Source organism: Opisthocomus hoazin, chromosome 8, assembly GCF_030867145.1.
Source record: "Opisthocomus hoazin isolate bOpiHoa1 chromosome 8, bOpiHoa1.hap1, whole genome shotgun sequence".
NCBI classification, from domain to species: Eukaryota; Metazoa; Chordata; class Aves; order Opisthocomiformes; family Opisthocomidae; genus Opisthocomus; species Opisthocomus hoazin.
This window is the reverse complement of record NC_134421.1, coordinates 60,477,073-60,489,358: the sequence shown is the minus strand read 5'-3', so window position 1 is coordinate 60,489,358 and position 12,286 is coordinate 60,477,073. Positions and strand designations below refer to the sequence as shown.

At 42.6% G+C, this 12,286-nt stretch overlaps 2 protein-coding genes across 5 annotated transcripts in view; one reads left to right on the top strand and one right to left on the bottom strand.

Annotated features, from left to right (window-relative positions):
- FBXL13 (F-box and leucine rich repeat protein 13) overlaps positions 1–2,087 on the bottom strand; it is a 103,489-nt gene extending 101,402 nt beyond the window's left edge. Inside the window, exon 1 of the mRNA XM_075428369.1 lies at positions 1,810–2,087. Coding sequence (XP_075284484.1) covers positions 1,810–1,884 — 75 coding nt within the window. The 5' untranslated portion in view covers positions 1,885–2,087. The remainder of the gene's footprint in view (positions 1–1,809) is intronic.
- A 197-nt stretch (positions 2,088–2,284) lies between these two features.
- On the top strand, positions 2,285–12,286 carry ARMC10 (armadillo repeat containing 10). 4 transcript variants are annotated; one of them, XM_075428188.1, is made up of 7 exons: positions 2,589–2,724; positions 2,915–3,028; positions 3,686–3,831; positions 5,003–5,137; positions 6,460–6,636; positions 7,701–7,772; positions 9,025–12,286. In XM_075428188.1, exons 3-7 carry the CDS (start codon positions 3,715–3,717, stop codon positions 9,277–9,279), a joined length of 756 nt encoding a protein of 251 aa, XP_075284303.1. In that variant the 5' UTR covers positions 2,589–2,724; positions 2,915–3,028; positions 3,686–3,714; the 3' UTR covers positions 9,280–12,286. The 4 variants fall into 4 exon arrangements, with proteins under 4 accessions (XP_075284300.1, XP_075284303.1, XP_075284302.1 ...); XM_075428185.1 differs by lacking the exons at positions 2,589–2,724; positions 2,915–3,028 and adding an exon at positions 2,285–2,447; XM_075428187.1 differs by having other exon boundaries at positions 2,589–3,028.

The following is a 12,286-nucleotide window of genomic DNA, read 5'->3' as shown; positions in this document are numbered from 1 at the left end:
AAGGAGACTCCACAACCTCCCTGGGCAGCCTGTTCCAGTGCTCCGTCACCCTCAGAGGGAAGAAGTTCTTCCTCATGTTCAGATGGAACTTCCTGTGCTTCAGTTTGTGCCCATTGCCCCTTGTCCTGATGCTGGGCACCACTGAAAAGAGCTTGGCCCCATCCTCCTGACACCCACCCTTGAGATATTTATAAGCATTTATAAGGTCCCCTCTCAGCCTTCTCCAGGCTATACAAGCCCAGCTCCCTCAGCCTTTCCTCGCGGGACAGATGCTCCAGTCCCCTCATCATTCTTGTAGCCCTCTGCTGGACTCTCTCCAGTAGTTCATAACGTAGATACAACTCATATTTTGTTTTTCTGTGCTTAAAAAAACCAAAGAATTATCAAGAGACAGGCTCTCAGGAGAGGTGCTCAGTCTGCGTAACAGCGCTGCTCTATAATTATTCTAATTGGCTCAAGATTTCTTTATTAATGTTTCCATGGAAATTCTGGCTGTAATAATTGCTTGCAAATACTTGCTATTTTTGGTAGCTTAAAAGCATCAGGATGTCTCTTAAACCTGTATTTGTGCATTATGCCTTTCTCTGCAGGAAACTAAAAACCAGCCGCTGTGGATTTTGGAGCAGGCAGAGGTGAATGTGACAAACAAGGAGGACACTAAAGAAACAGAGAGCATCACGTAAAAATCCTGAAGGCAAACCCACTGTTTCCCCCTCAGTCCTTCACATGGTGACAAACAGTTTTACTCTCTAACATTTCATGGAAGTTTAATTACTCCTAAATAAATAAAAAATAAAGTAAGTTTATTTACTCCTAAATACTCCAACATCTAAAATTGAGTCCAACACAATCTTTACCTTTGACGGGCCATAAAAAACTAGATTGTACCCACAGCACTCAGAAAGGAGAGAAGTTTCCAGCTGAAATCAAGAAGTACTTTTGTAATTAAAACTAAAAAACTTCAGATAGGGAAGATATCAACACAGTTCGCTGTGTTTGCCTTCATTTCAGCCATTGTTTGAGTTTAAACACGGATTAAGAAGCAGAATCACCTTGTTCCACCTTGTTCCTGTTTTTAAAGTTTTCACAAATAATAGAATCATAGATTCATAGGTTGGAAAAGACCTCTAAGATCATCAAGTCCAACCATCACCCCAACACCACCATGCCTACTAAACCACGTCCCAAAGTGCCACATCTACACTTTTTTTGAACACCTCCAGGGATGGGGACTCCACCACCTCCCTGGGCAGCCTGTTCCAATGCCTGACCACTCTTTCAGTAAAGAAATTTGTCCTAATATCCAATCTAAACCTTGATGCAACTTGAGGCCATTGCCTCTCATCTTATCACTAGTTACCTGGGAGAAGAGACCAACACCTGCCTCACTGTAACCTCCTTTCAGACAGCTGTAGAGAGCAATAAGGTCTCCCCTCAGCCTCCTCTTCTCCAGACCAAACAGCCCCGGTTCCCTCAGCCGCTGCGAACAGAGGGAGACCACCGCCACCGCCACCGCCACCGCCACCACGGCCCACACCAGCGCAGAGGCCCCTCCGCGCTATGCAACACCCCAGCCAGCACGGCGAGGCCCAGCAAGCCAGGCCCCGGGCACTGCCGGGGGGTCCGGGGGGGCCCTTCGGTGAGCGGGGGTCGCCTCCCTCCCGGGGCAGCCTGCGGTCCCGCCGGCTCCAGGGGGGAGCAGGCCGCCGAGCAGCGAGGAGGACGGGCCGGGCGGCGGAGGGCCCGGGGAGCGGGCCCTTTCCCGCTGCTTGCCGTAGCGGGGGTCGGCGATACCGCAGCCGCCGTTACCTCGTAGACTTCGAGGAGGTCGTGGCGGCTGAAGTAAGCGCGGAGCTCAGGGCCCGCCGTCCCCACGGACGCCATGGCCGCCCTGCGCCGGCGGTCGCGTAGCAACGGGCCCGCGGCCTGGAGCCGCCCGGGTCGAGGCTCGAAACTTTGAATAGATTTTATTTAAGAGCGTTGTGTGTGGTCTAATTAACGCCTCTACAAATAGCTCGGGAGCCATAAACCAGCGCGTTTGTGCTCTCCTCACAGACGCCCGGCTGCAGCGGTCCGCCCGGGTTCGCGGCGCGGGAGGTCGGACGGGCTGCGGGGCGCGGCTCTCCCCTCCCCTCCAGCACGCCAGCCGCGCCGCGCCGTCGCTGCGGGGATCTGTGCCCCGGCGCCGCGCACCCAGCCGCCGGCTCGGCACCTCCGCCGGGGCGGAGGGAGGGAGGGAGGGAGGGAGGGAGTGAGAAGGGAAGCGGGGCCCGCGCCGCGCCGGATGGGGCGGAGGCTTCCGCGGCAGGGGGAGATGGGGGACGCGAGGGGGGTGGCGGTGAGGGTGGCCGCTGTGGCGCTCGGGGCTGGTGCCTGCTACTGCCTGTGGCGGCTGGCAGCGGGCGGGCGGCGGGCGGCGGCCTGGGCCGCGCGGGGCCCGCCCTCAGGTGAGGCGCGGGGCGGGCCGGGCCCTGGCTGCGCTGCGGGGCGGGCGGGCGCGCCGGGGAGTGGGGAAGGGGGCCCGGGGGGGTTGTGGAGCGGGGCCCCGGGCCGCCGCCCGGCTGTGGCCGCGGGGACAGGCCCGCTCCCGGGGCAGGGGAGGGGGTGCCGCTGGGCTGCGTGCCGGCCCGCTGGAGGCCCGGTGCCTTTGCGGGACTCCGGAGCCTGTGCGGCGTTTGGAAAAGCCGGGTTTACTCTGTCGCAGTCCCCTAAGGCGGACGCCCGGTCAGTGCGTGTACTTCATGGGCTGATTTGCTCTGCTGTTATTAAAGTTGTCTGTGTTCCCCCTGCAATTCAAAGTTAAACAAAGTGTTTAGTTGAGAGTAGGATAAAAAGCGATTTTGCTTTTCAAGCTAGCTCTTGGATTATCATAATTAACTTTGACCTCTTTTTTTTTTTTTTCCTTTCCCCAAAGAGTACTGCGGCGCGTGCCTGGTGGGTGGTGGCAGCAGGTCTGTGCGGTTGCAGAGGACGGGTTAGCTGCTCGGAAGTCATTTCCAGTTGTCTGTGACTAGTCCAGCAGTCACAGGTCGGGTCTCCAGGCTGTTCAGCTAGCTGCACAGTTCTGCCTCCAGCCTGGCTGAAGGCGGGCTTGGATGGTTTGTGTCACCCTTTGATGAAAGCCAGGTACTCCCTAATGTCACCCTGACTCAGAAACGGCCTCCCTCAGCTGGCTGAGCGATGCCATGATCTGCAGTGTTCTTACCACTGTGGCTGTCACTTTGTCAGAGGACCTCAGGGCACTGGCAAAATGACATTATCATAATTTCTGGAATTAGTAGTCTGCACGTCTCCTACGGTGTCCAGACAGATTTCTGCATTTCGTTTCAGGGAACACAAGGAAAAGTAATTAACATGTTGGATGAATATTCCTAATAATTTTGAAGGGGAGCTTTGCTGTTGGGTAACCAAAGAGTAATGTACCTTAAGCATTTATTATGTATTCCTTTTATTTTGTACTTTGAAAAGAGGTAGTCAGAGGACTCAAGGCGGGAAAAGGATGGAAGTCTTGCTGTTGTAAAACACGGGCTTTCTGCCATGATGTGCCAGTTGGGTACAATCAAACTCAGAACAATGTGTCCTACAACTGAGAGCTAAACCTCAGCTTTGTAAAAAAAGGTGAAGTGGTGACTAAGTGACATGTCTCAAACTTGGTATCAAGTATTTCATTTTTAAACACCGACAGACAACAGTCCTCCAGTGTCAACCCATGCCATGGATGCGGACGCTCTACAGAAACTTATTCATTTGCTGCAGGCCACAGATGATCCATTAATTCAAGAGCAAGCTTTAGTCACTCTCAGCAACAGTGCTGCCTTCTCTGTAAATCAAGTAAGTATTGTTCTGTGGAAAACAACCGTGTTTCCATACCAGTCAGTATGGAAGATGAGAGGTGCTGTTCTGTGACACACGACTGAGAGCTAGGATAGCTTGTGTTCTAAAATCAATTTTATGTTTATGCCTTAATTTCTGCTAGCCCAAATAATACAATTTACCAGCTTCACAGAATTCATCTAAGCTTAATGTTTGTACAACTTTAAGTCTGTACAGAGTTCTATATTTTAAAAGTGCTGTAAATAAATCTTTTGTTGCTTACAGTTATGTTGATGAAAGGGTTGAACTGGAGAAGGGTTAAGTACTTTCAGGATCAGATCTGAAATTTACTGAGATAATTTAAACTATTTTTTTGTCTTTACAAAGTTGTCTGTCATTGACATCTTAGCAACTTTCCAACTATCCATGTCTCTTTGACTCAGTTGGAAATACAATGCAGAAAAACTTTGAGCTGGAAGCACATTTTCATGCCTTTGTAATGGTTTAACCTCCAGGGTCCCCCCCTTCCCCCCCCCCCTCCCCCCCCCCCCCGTTTTGTATTGTACTTACGACAGCTGTCCATTCTGGCTTCTCAAAACTGTTTCCTTAATATAAATCTCAGGACAGAATGTAACTGAATCCCAAGGCCCATTGGCCCATTTTTCATTTTCTTGAAAGCAGTACATGTTTTTTTCAGTGATGGTTAGAGTCTAAGTGAGAAACACATGTAAAAAAATAAAATCAAGTGTAATGGAAAAGAAAGATGAAGTTTTAGAACTTCTGCTCATAATAATACAAAGCTGCATCTTGAAATTCTATTCTGTTCAGTCGGGACTTTTAGGTACTGAGACCTGGCTCAGCTATTCTGTAAAGTCATTATGCAATAATTACCTTTGATTCTTTGTAATCTAAAATGCTTTAAGCATGCTTTGCTGGCCGGATTTTAAAAGTATAGGTGTTGTGCCATTGTCCAATAATGTCAAATAATACTTTGGCCCTAAGCAGGACTAGTCTTAATTTCAGTGGAAGCAATACAGCCGTATCTGCTAACGCTCTCTCTTCAAACAGGGTAGTCTTTTCTGGAAGTCTTCATTCACATGTTCTGTTTGCATTAAGATGGAAACCTTGAGGAACACCTTCCACATTTAATTTAAATTTTTAAAAATCTTATATCTGTTTTATATTTTAGGATACAATACGAAATTTGGATGGCCTTTCTGTTATTGGAGGGATGCTCTCAGATTGCGTTCCCAAAGTTAAAGAAAAAGCACTAAATGCACTTAATAATTTGAGTATGAATATTAAAAATCAGGAAGAGATACAGGTAAGTTTCTTAAAGGGAAAAATCAAAGTATTTGAGACCCAGGAAGTAGTACAGGACTTTCAGGATATTTGTTAAATACAAGCCAGGATGCCAAAATGTTTTGATGTTAGACGTACGAGTCAGCAGATCTGGATGATCTGTGTGTCCCAAGGCCAAAAGGATAACTTAAAAATGCACTGCATCACCGGCACTGACTTTTATTGAAAGACATTTAGGACACTGGGCAGTTTGTGTTTGGCTTTCACCAAATGCTGATAAACAGAGATTGTTCTGCTGCATTTATAGTAAAATTATGTGAGGCAAGCTATTTCCAAACACGTCTAGAACATCAGCAGTGGTTGTTTAGCAGGATGGATTGCAGACTGAACTTAAAATGACTCCTTAGGCAAGGGAGAAGAAAACAGTAACTGATCCCTGGGTTTGTGGGAGACCAGTTTTTCAGGGTGATACTTCCATCTCAAAAGAACTGTGTGTAAAAAGAGTAACAAGTCTTGCTGGTAAATACAGTAGTTGGTATGGATGTGAAAGGCCCAACCATCAAAAAAGCATCCACTTTTGACATTGTCGGAGTAATCAATAGATCAAGAAATGTCCAAGCAGTGAGCTGACGCAGATTTGAAGATTTTCGCTAGTTTTTTCATTGGCTTGATAAAAAGACAGTTTGACTGTGTGTGGTAGTTTGCAGCATCTTCAGTGCTGAGCAACTTTTTTTTAAGGCAGTGCTTGCCAACAGCAAATATTTATATAGGCATATAGGTAGAAAACAACTCTCTTGGTAAAGGCAAAGTATTTTTTTTCTTAGTTAGGACTCCAAGATTCCTTGTATACTGTCATCCAGAAGATTTGGTAAATAATAGTTGTTAACATCAGTTGTCAACATTGTTCCTGAGGAGTACTCCAGTGAATGGGCCACATGGTTGGAAGAAAGGATTTCATTCCAAGACTTGTCCTTAGCTTGCTCTCAACATTTATGACAATAGTTGCTGTAAGTGATTTTTTAAATAACTCCTGAAAGCAACTGTGCCACTTCTGAGGTGGAGTCAAAGCAATTGAGCTTTGCAGAGCAATTCATGCTTCAGGAAGGTTACTGAGCATAACTCTGTAATGTCTGCTTCTATCATGCCAATAGCATGTTTGAATACATTCAAAGCAGAACAAAAAAGTACTTGCTTCCAAGAACCTTGATCAGGTTATGTATTCAGCCAGCAGAGTTCAAGAGGTATTTATGCTACTGTAGCTAGGCCACTGATACTATTTGTGAGCAGAAATCTGCTTGTATCAAAAAATGTCTCCTCTTTTGATCACCTTCCCTTTTTCCCCAGGTATATATTACACAAGTTTGTCGGAATGTTGAGTCAGCTCCCCTGAACTCTGATCTGCAGCTAGCTGGACTCAGATTGTTGACAAATATGTCTGTTACCAGTGACTACCACCATAAGATGATAAACTCAATTCCATGCTTTCTTCATTTGCTTTCAGAAGGAACTGAAAGGACACAGGTACAGGGTAGCGTATTGTTACAAACTGTTTATGAAGCTGCTTTACTTGCCTCCTTTTTACTGTTTTTGTAAAATGCTGTAGACTGTGCACAGAAAATCAAATATTCATTAATGATAGCAGATAGCGCATAAAATTCGTAAAGTATGGATCTATATTACTTTCTCAATGTAAATTCAGAAAGAGGAGGGAAGGAAGTCGCGACAGTAGAACCATTGGGCTAGAGCTCTAGCAAAGCAGTGCTGTCTGTGCACTGCTATTGTCCTACGCCTTTGCGATAGCAACTCCAGAATTCTCTTCTGCTCGCTAAACATTGCTGCTGCGTCACAGAGCAAGCAGGATCTGCATGTGAAAGGCTTCACTGATGCATGAATCACTCTAGGGAAACACGCCAAGCAGTGATAACCTCAGCAATGGACTTCTGTTGCCTTACGTTTATTACATCTCTTGCAACCCTAGTGACTGCAAGGGGAAATTGTGCCCATCTGTGAATTACTCTGATACTGAAAGAAAAGAAAAGCTTCAAATAGGGACCAAATTCAGTGTTTATTCAAGACGCCATAGTACCATCAATATCAATGCACTCAGTTGCTCTATCAGATCAAAAACAGTTTTCCAAAACACAAATTTCCACTGAACTTAGCAGACCTATTTTACTTCAGTACAGTAAGTAGCACTTGGCCTTTTCCTAGTGTTCAGCAAGGTCCAGGGAAGTAAAAAGATGTATTTGTGTATGCTTCTGATCATGTTTTAAATGTAGTACTTAACCATCCTCTGTATGTTTTAAAAATAATCTGTAATTAGCCTACTGCGAGTTGTTCATAGATCTTGCCTTATTTTGATGTTTAAATCAAACTGGATTTGCTTCTGAAGTCTCTACATAGTACCTACATGCTAGTGACTCCATAAGCTGTTTTCTCCTATACTAAAGGCTGAAGTGCACAACTCAAGATGTCAGTTGACCCATTCTACCTTTTCCTCTCCAACAGTGACATTATTGAAGCCCATTACTGCTGTACTTAGAAGTTCATTGCAAGCTCCAAAAACCCTATGTTCCTTATTTCAGATTCAAGTTTTGAAAGTACTTGTGAACTCATCTGCAAACCCAGCCATGACAAGACATCTTCTCAGAGCTCAAGTAAGGTTCTTGCTGTTTCATTATATTTTTAGCATTTATACATGTGTATGTGTGTAGATATGTGCATGCATTAGAAGAATTTTAATGTATTAGAATTATACATCCAACTCCAGAGAAAAATTCTAGGCAGTACCTGGTTAAAATTAGTAGCTAGGAGTGTACTTTGTTTCACAGACTGGCTTTTTTCCAGAGTGTATGCAATACAGATACCGTACTTGCAGAGGGAGAGTCGCAGGGCCTGTGCACTTGAAGACAGTTGGTCATACTTCCTGTGTACCATTCAAAATAATCAGCGATAGCTTGCAGAACCTGCCCTTTCCACCCTGAACTTTGGCATGTAGTATATATAAGGTACCCAGGTAATTTTCAAAAACAAAGCTAAAACCTTATTTTGAGACATGCAGCCAGTGTATAGATTGAAGACCAGGTACAAACATCAAATACAGCCAGTACTGTAAACAATCCCTCTCAACAGCTGCTTCTACAGGTCACATACTGTACCTAAGACCACCAAATTCCACTGAAATCCCCACCCCTGTACTCAAATGCAGCCATAAAACTGTATCTCTGAGCCCTATAATTGAATGTTCCCTGTGCACTTACTTCTGTCTTTGTGGAGAACTTTATCTGACATTTGCTACTGCTGGCCTCGGCATACAGGTTTATTTCAGTTATATCCTATCCTCACACCAAAACAGAGAGTCAGGGACTGGAATGGTGCTGCATCCTCCTCCCCGTCCCCAAAGTAAGTTTCTTAAAACATGCAGTGGCTTTTTATTTTTGAGCTATGAGCAAAGCTAGTCTAGATACTGCCGGCTCTTCATTAGTAAAACAAGATTAGCGTAGCTAAATACTCAGCTCTCTGTTAAAAGCATATCCTTTTCTGGTTTATCAGATGTGCTAACATAAAAACATTCAGATCACTGCAGAGGACAAAAGCAACGTTATTGAGAAGGAAAGCAGACCCGCTCTTCCAAATGGGAATTTTCCAGGCAGCCACATTTCGGAGATTGAAAGTACAAAGCATTTATTAGCCTGCAATGCACAAACCAGTCTTTTTTAAAGAGGAAATGTGCATGCCGTACAAGTTTCTGTCACGCTTTCACAGGGTATGGAGTTCTGGCATTTCACAGGGTTTCTGGTTTAGATGGTTTAGGTGAAGATTTTTTTTTCTATTTTTTTAAGTTAGGAGATTTAGTTACTTGTACTTACTGCCGGTGATTAAGTATGGATTATTTCTTGAATATCCTAGGTGCCATCATTGCTGTCACTTTTTGACAACTGTATGAACAGAGATATTCTGCTTAGAGCCCTGGCGTTTGCAGCAAACTTGAAAAAGAACATGAACAATGAAGATGGCACCATGATTCAGGACCAATACGGTGAAGATTCCATTTTCTTTACACTCTGCAGGGACTCTACCCCATTCGCTCAGAAACTGGCATCTTTGTTGCATCACTCGGATACAGAAGTGAAAGAGCAAGTTGTGAGAATATTAACACAATAGTGATTTTTTTAAAAAACAGACTGACCTAATGAAAACATCTAATCTTAGGAATGCTATGCTAAAAAACCCCCAACAAGCAAACAGTAATAACAACCAAAAAAACCCCATACTACCGTATCACTAGGCACAGATCAGTTACTACAAAAAGAGAATGCAATGTGTTTTATACAGAGAGCATAACAGATATTTTTGAGCAAGATAAAACATGAAAACTTTCATATGTACTGTGAACTTTTTAAATGGATGAATAAAGTGAATCAAAATATTATTCTCAATGTCATAAAGAATTTTTGTTACCTTAAATATTTACAGCTGTTGAATAAATACCTCTATAGAATGGTGCATTAAAGATTGAGTAATTAGAGATTAGGCATTTACATTTTATTAGCCTGGTATCTACTAAATGGGTACAGCCAAATCTTAGAAAATATTAAATAAAAACAATATCAAACTATCATTGGCTTCCTATAAAACTAATATTTTCAATGAAAGTTGTATGTTAAAATTACCTAGCATATGTTTTTCACCTTATCTGCATGGAATATATTTTAAAACTACATCCTCATCATATGCTTAGTATATCCATTCCATTTAGCCAAACTGCAGTGCAGTTAACCACAACCATTCAAGGTTCCTACACTTGAAAAAAAAATGAAAATAATTTTATCTTGCTTTAAAATTGTCACTTCAAGGAAAGCATACATATTCTTGAAAATATTATGAGTCAAAGATTATCTGCAACTGCAATTCAACATTCTCATGTTTGTAAAAAAGTCTACAGGAGCAGTATCATACACATTTTTACAAAAGCCTCCTGTTCTAGAGCAGCCCTTGAGCCCCCTTTCCTTGGAGAGCTTTCGTCCTTTTTTCTCTGCAACTGGAAGATCATCAGACTAAGTGCTAACTGTTGAGTTAGCCCCACAGAGTTTTAGTCACCAATCCAGCGTTAATACAAAGTGAAGTGGAATACGTATAAACATAATTGTAAAAGAACCTGAAGGAAGTTTCACTGATGAACAGAAAACATACTAGAAAACACTTCATACTAAAATGAGACTACTAAAACTTCATGAACATTGCATCACAGGGAAAGTAAAAAAAGTGTCAAATGTAAAGGCCAGAAAACACGTTTTCCACCTTGTGCAATTTCGAGAGAGCTGTATAACATAAACTGTTACCAGATGCTTCATCTTTCTAAGTTAATATACCCACTCCACTCTTAATAAAATCTTACTCTCTTTCTGTAATTCAATAGATATTTCATTTATTTTCAGTAGGCAACTTTGCAAATAGCTAAAACAGCAAGAAAAATGTGACCTTGAAAACGCAACATATCTACGCCCTGATCAATACAGGGGTAAAGCTACATGTATCTAATTTATCTATGTAGGTAGTTTTAACTCATCAGGAATACAATTAAGGCAGAAACAGAAGCTGGCATGATTCCCAGTCAGAACCCTGACAATTGCTGCATTGACAGTGAACTTCCCTTTCTCCTTCCCACTGCTCCAAAACCACTGTTCATTTTGAAATAAGCAAATTACTTTACAATCACTTAATATTTTGCCACTCTTTCTAGATTTTTATTTTTCTGCTTCTGTATTTAATAAAGTGAAATAAAGGCTGGGTCAGACACTTAAGAATTTACCGACCCAACCTTTCTCTTCTGACACAAGAACTTAGACCAGTCTGTTCTAGGTATATTTGATATATGCATGTTTTCTTAAGGTCAATAATGGAGATGCCTGGATGTTCTTCTCCATGTTCTCTAACCTAAAAATAAGTTTTTCAAACATCATCTTTTTCATAATTACAGTTGATCTCTTATCCTTTGCTTTGATAGCTGACAGAAACAAGTGACCATTGTCCCCTTTTCTAAAAATACACGAGAGCTTGTTACAGTGTTGTCTCAGTCTCTTTTTGTGGTCTAGAAAGAGCTATTTTTACATGGTTTCTGCACAGAACAATGCTATTGAGATGTGTTGAAATCATGCAAGACTCTCCAAAGTGTCTTCACACAAGTGTGTCTCTCTTTCATCGCCTACCCCACACCCTAGATGGAGTCTTACCAGCACCAAGCAAAGTGTTACAGTCACCATTCTACACACAAATGGTGTGAATTAATAGATCCAAACCAAAACATATGCCATTACTGACATTTAGTCCCTGATCCTTGTAAGTCAGTACTTCTCCCTGTGACTGCTTACCTAGCTGTATTCTGCATTTTAGTTTCATTCTTTCTGAAATACAGGATTTCACAGAACAGCCTACTGATTTTGAGAACAACTTCAGTTTTAACCACGTCCTTCAAATTACTCAAAACATCCTGCAGCTTGGTGTCCTCCACAAGACTGAATGTCTAATATGCATTGTATTATCCAAATCGTTATTGAAGCTACTGTGTAAATATGAGGCTCAACAGAGACTTCATCTGAAATACCTTCCCAAAATCAACATTGAGAGCGTAGTTTTAAACCAGTTTTGAACACATTGTGGTGAATAGATCTAGACCATACTAGAATTACCTTTTGAAATAAAGAAACCTTGGTGTTTGTCAAATATGAATCCCACCAAAGGAATATAAGCTACTTTTTCTTACATGTAAGTGTCATCCTCTGTCCCAGAACCCTTCCTCAGCATCAACTTGGACTAACTGATCTTTGCCTCCTTGTGCTGTTCTCTGTTAGTATCAAGATCTATAAGACTTCTAGGACTTCCCGATACAAATTTTCAAAAGATAACTTTCAACAGTTGAAAGATTACTTCAGTGTGCTCCTGGTGTGAAATCTCATCAACTGGTTTTAACTAGTTGCCAGAAGTTCATGTCTTTAAATTGCAGGGAAATAATGTGGGGTTTTTTTCTTTATCTTCATGGAGTATGAACATAAAATGTAATGCACAGCAAGACCAAAAAAAAAAAAAAGTACACGTATCCCCTAGACCAAAACAAATCATGAACAAAAAAAATTGCTAATGAATTATGAAGGAGAATAACAACCCTTTTTAT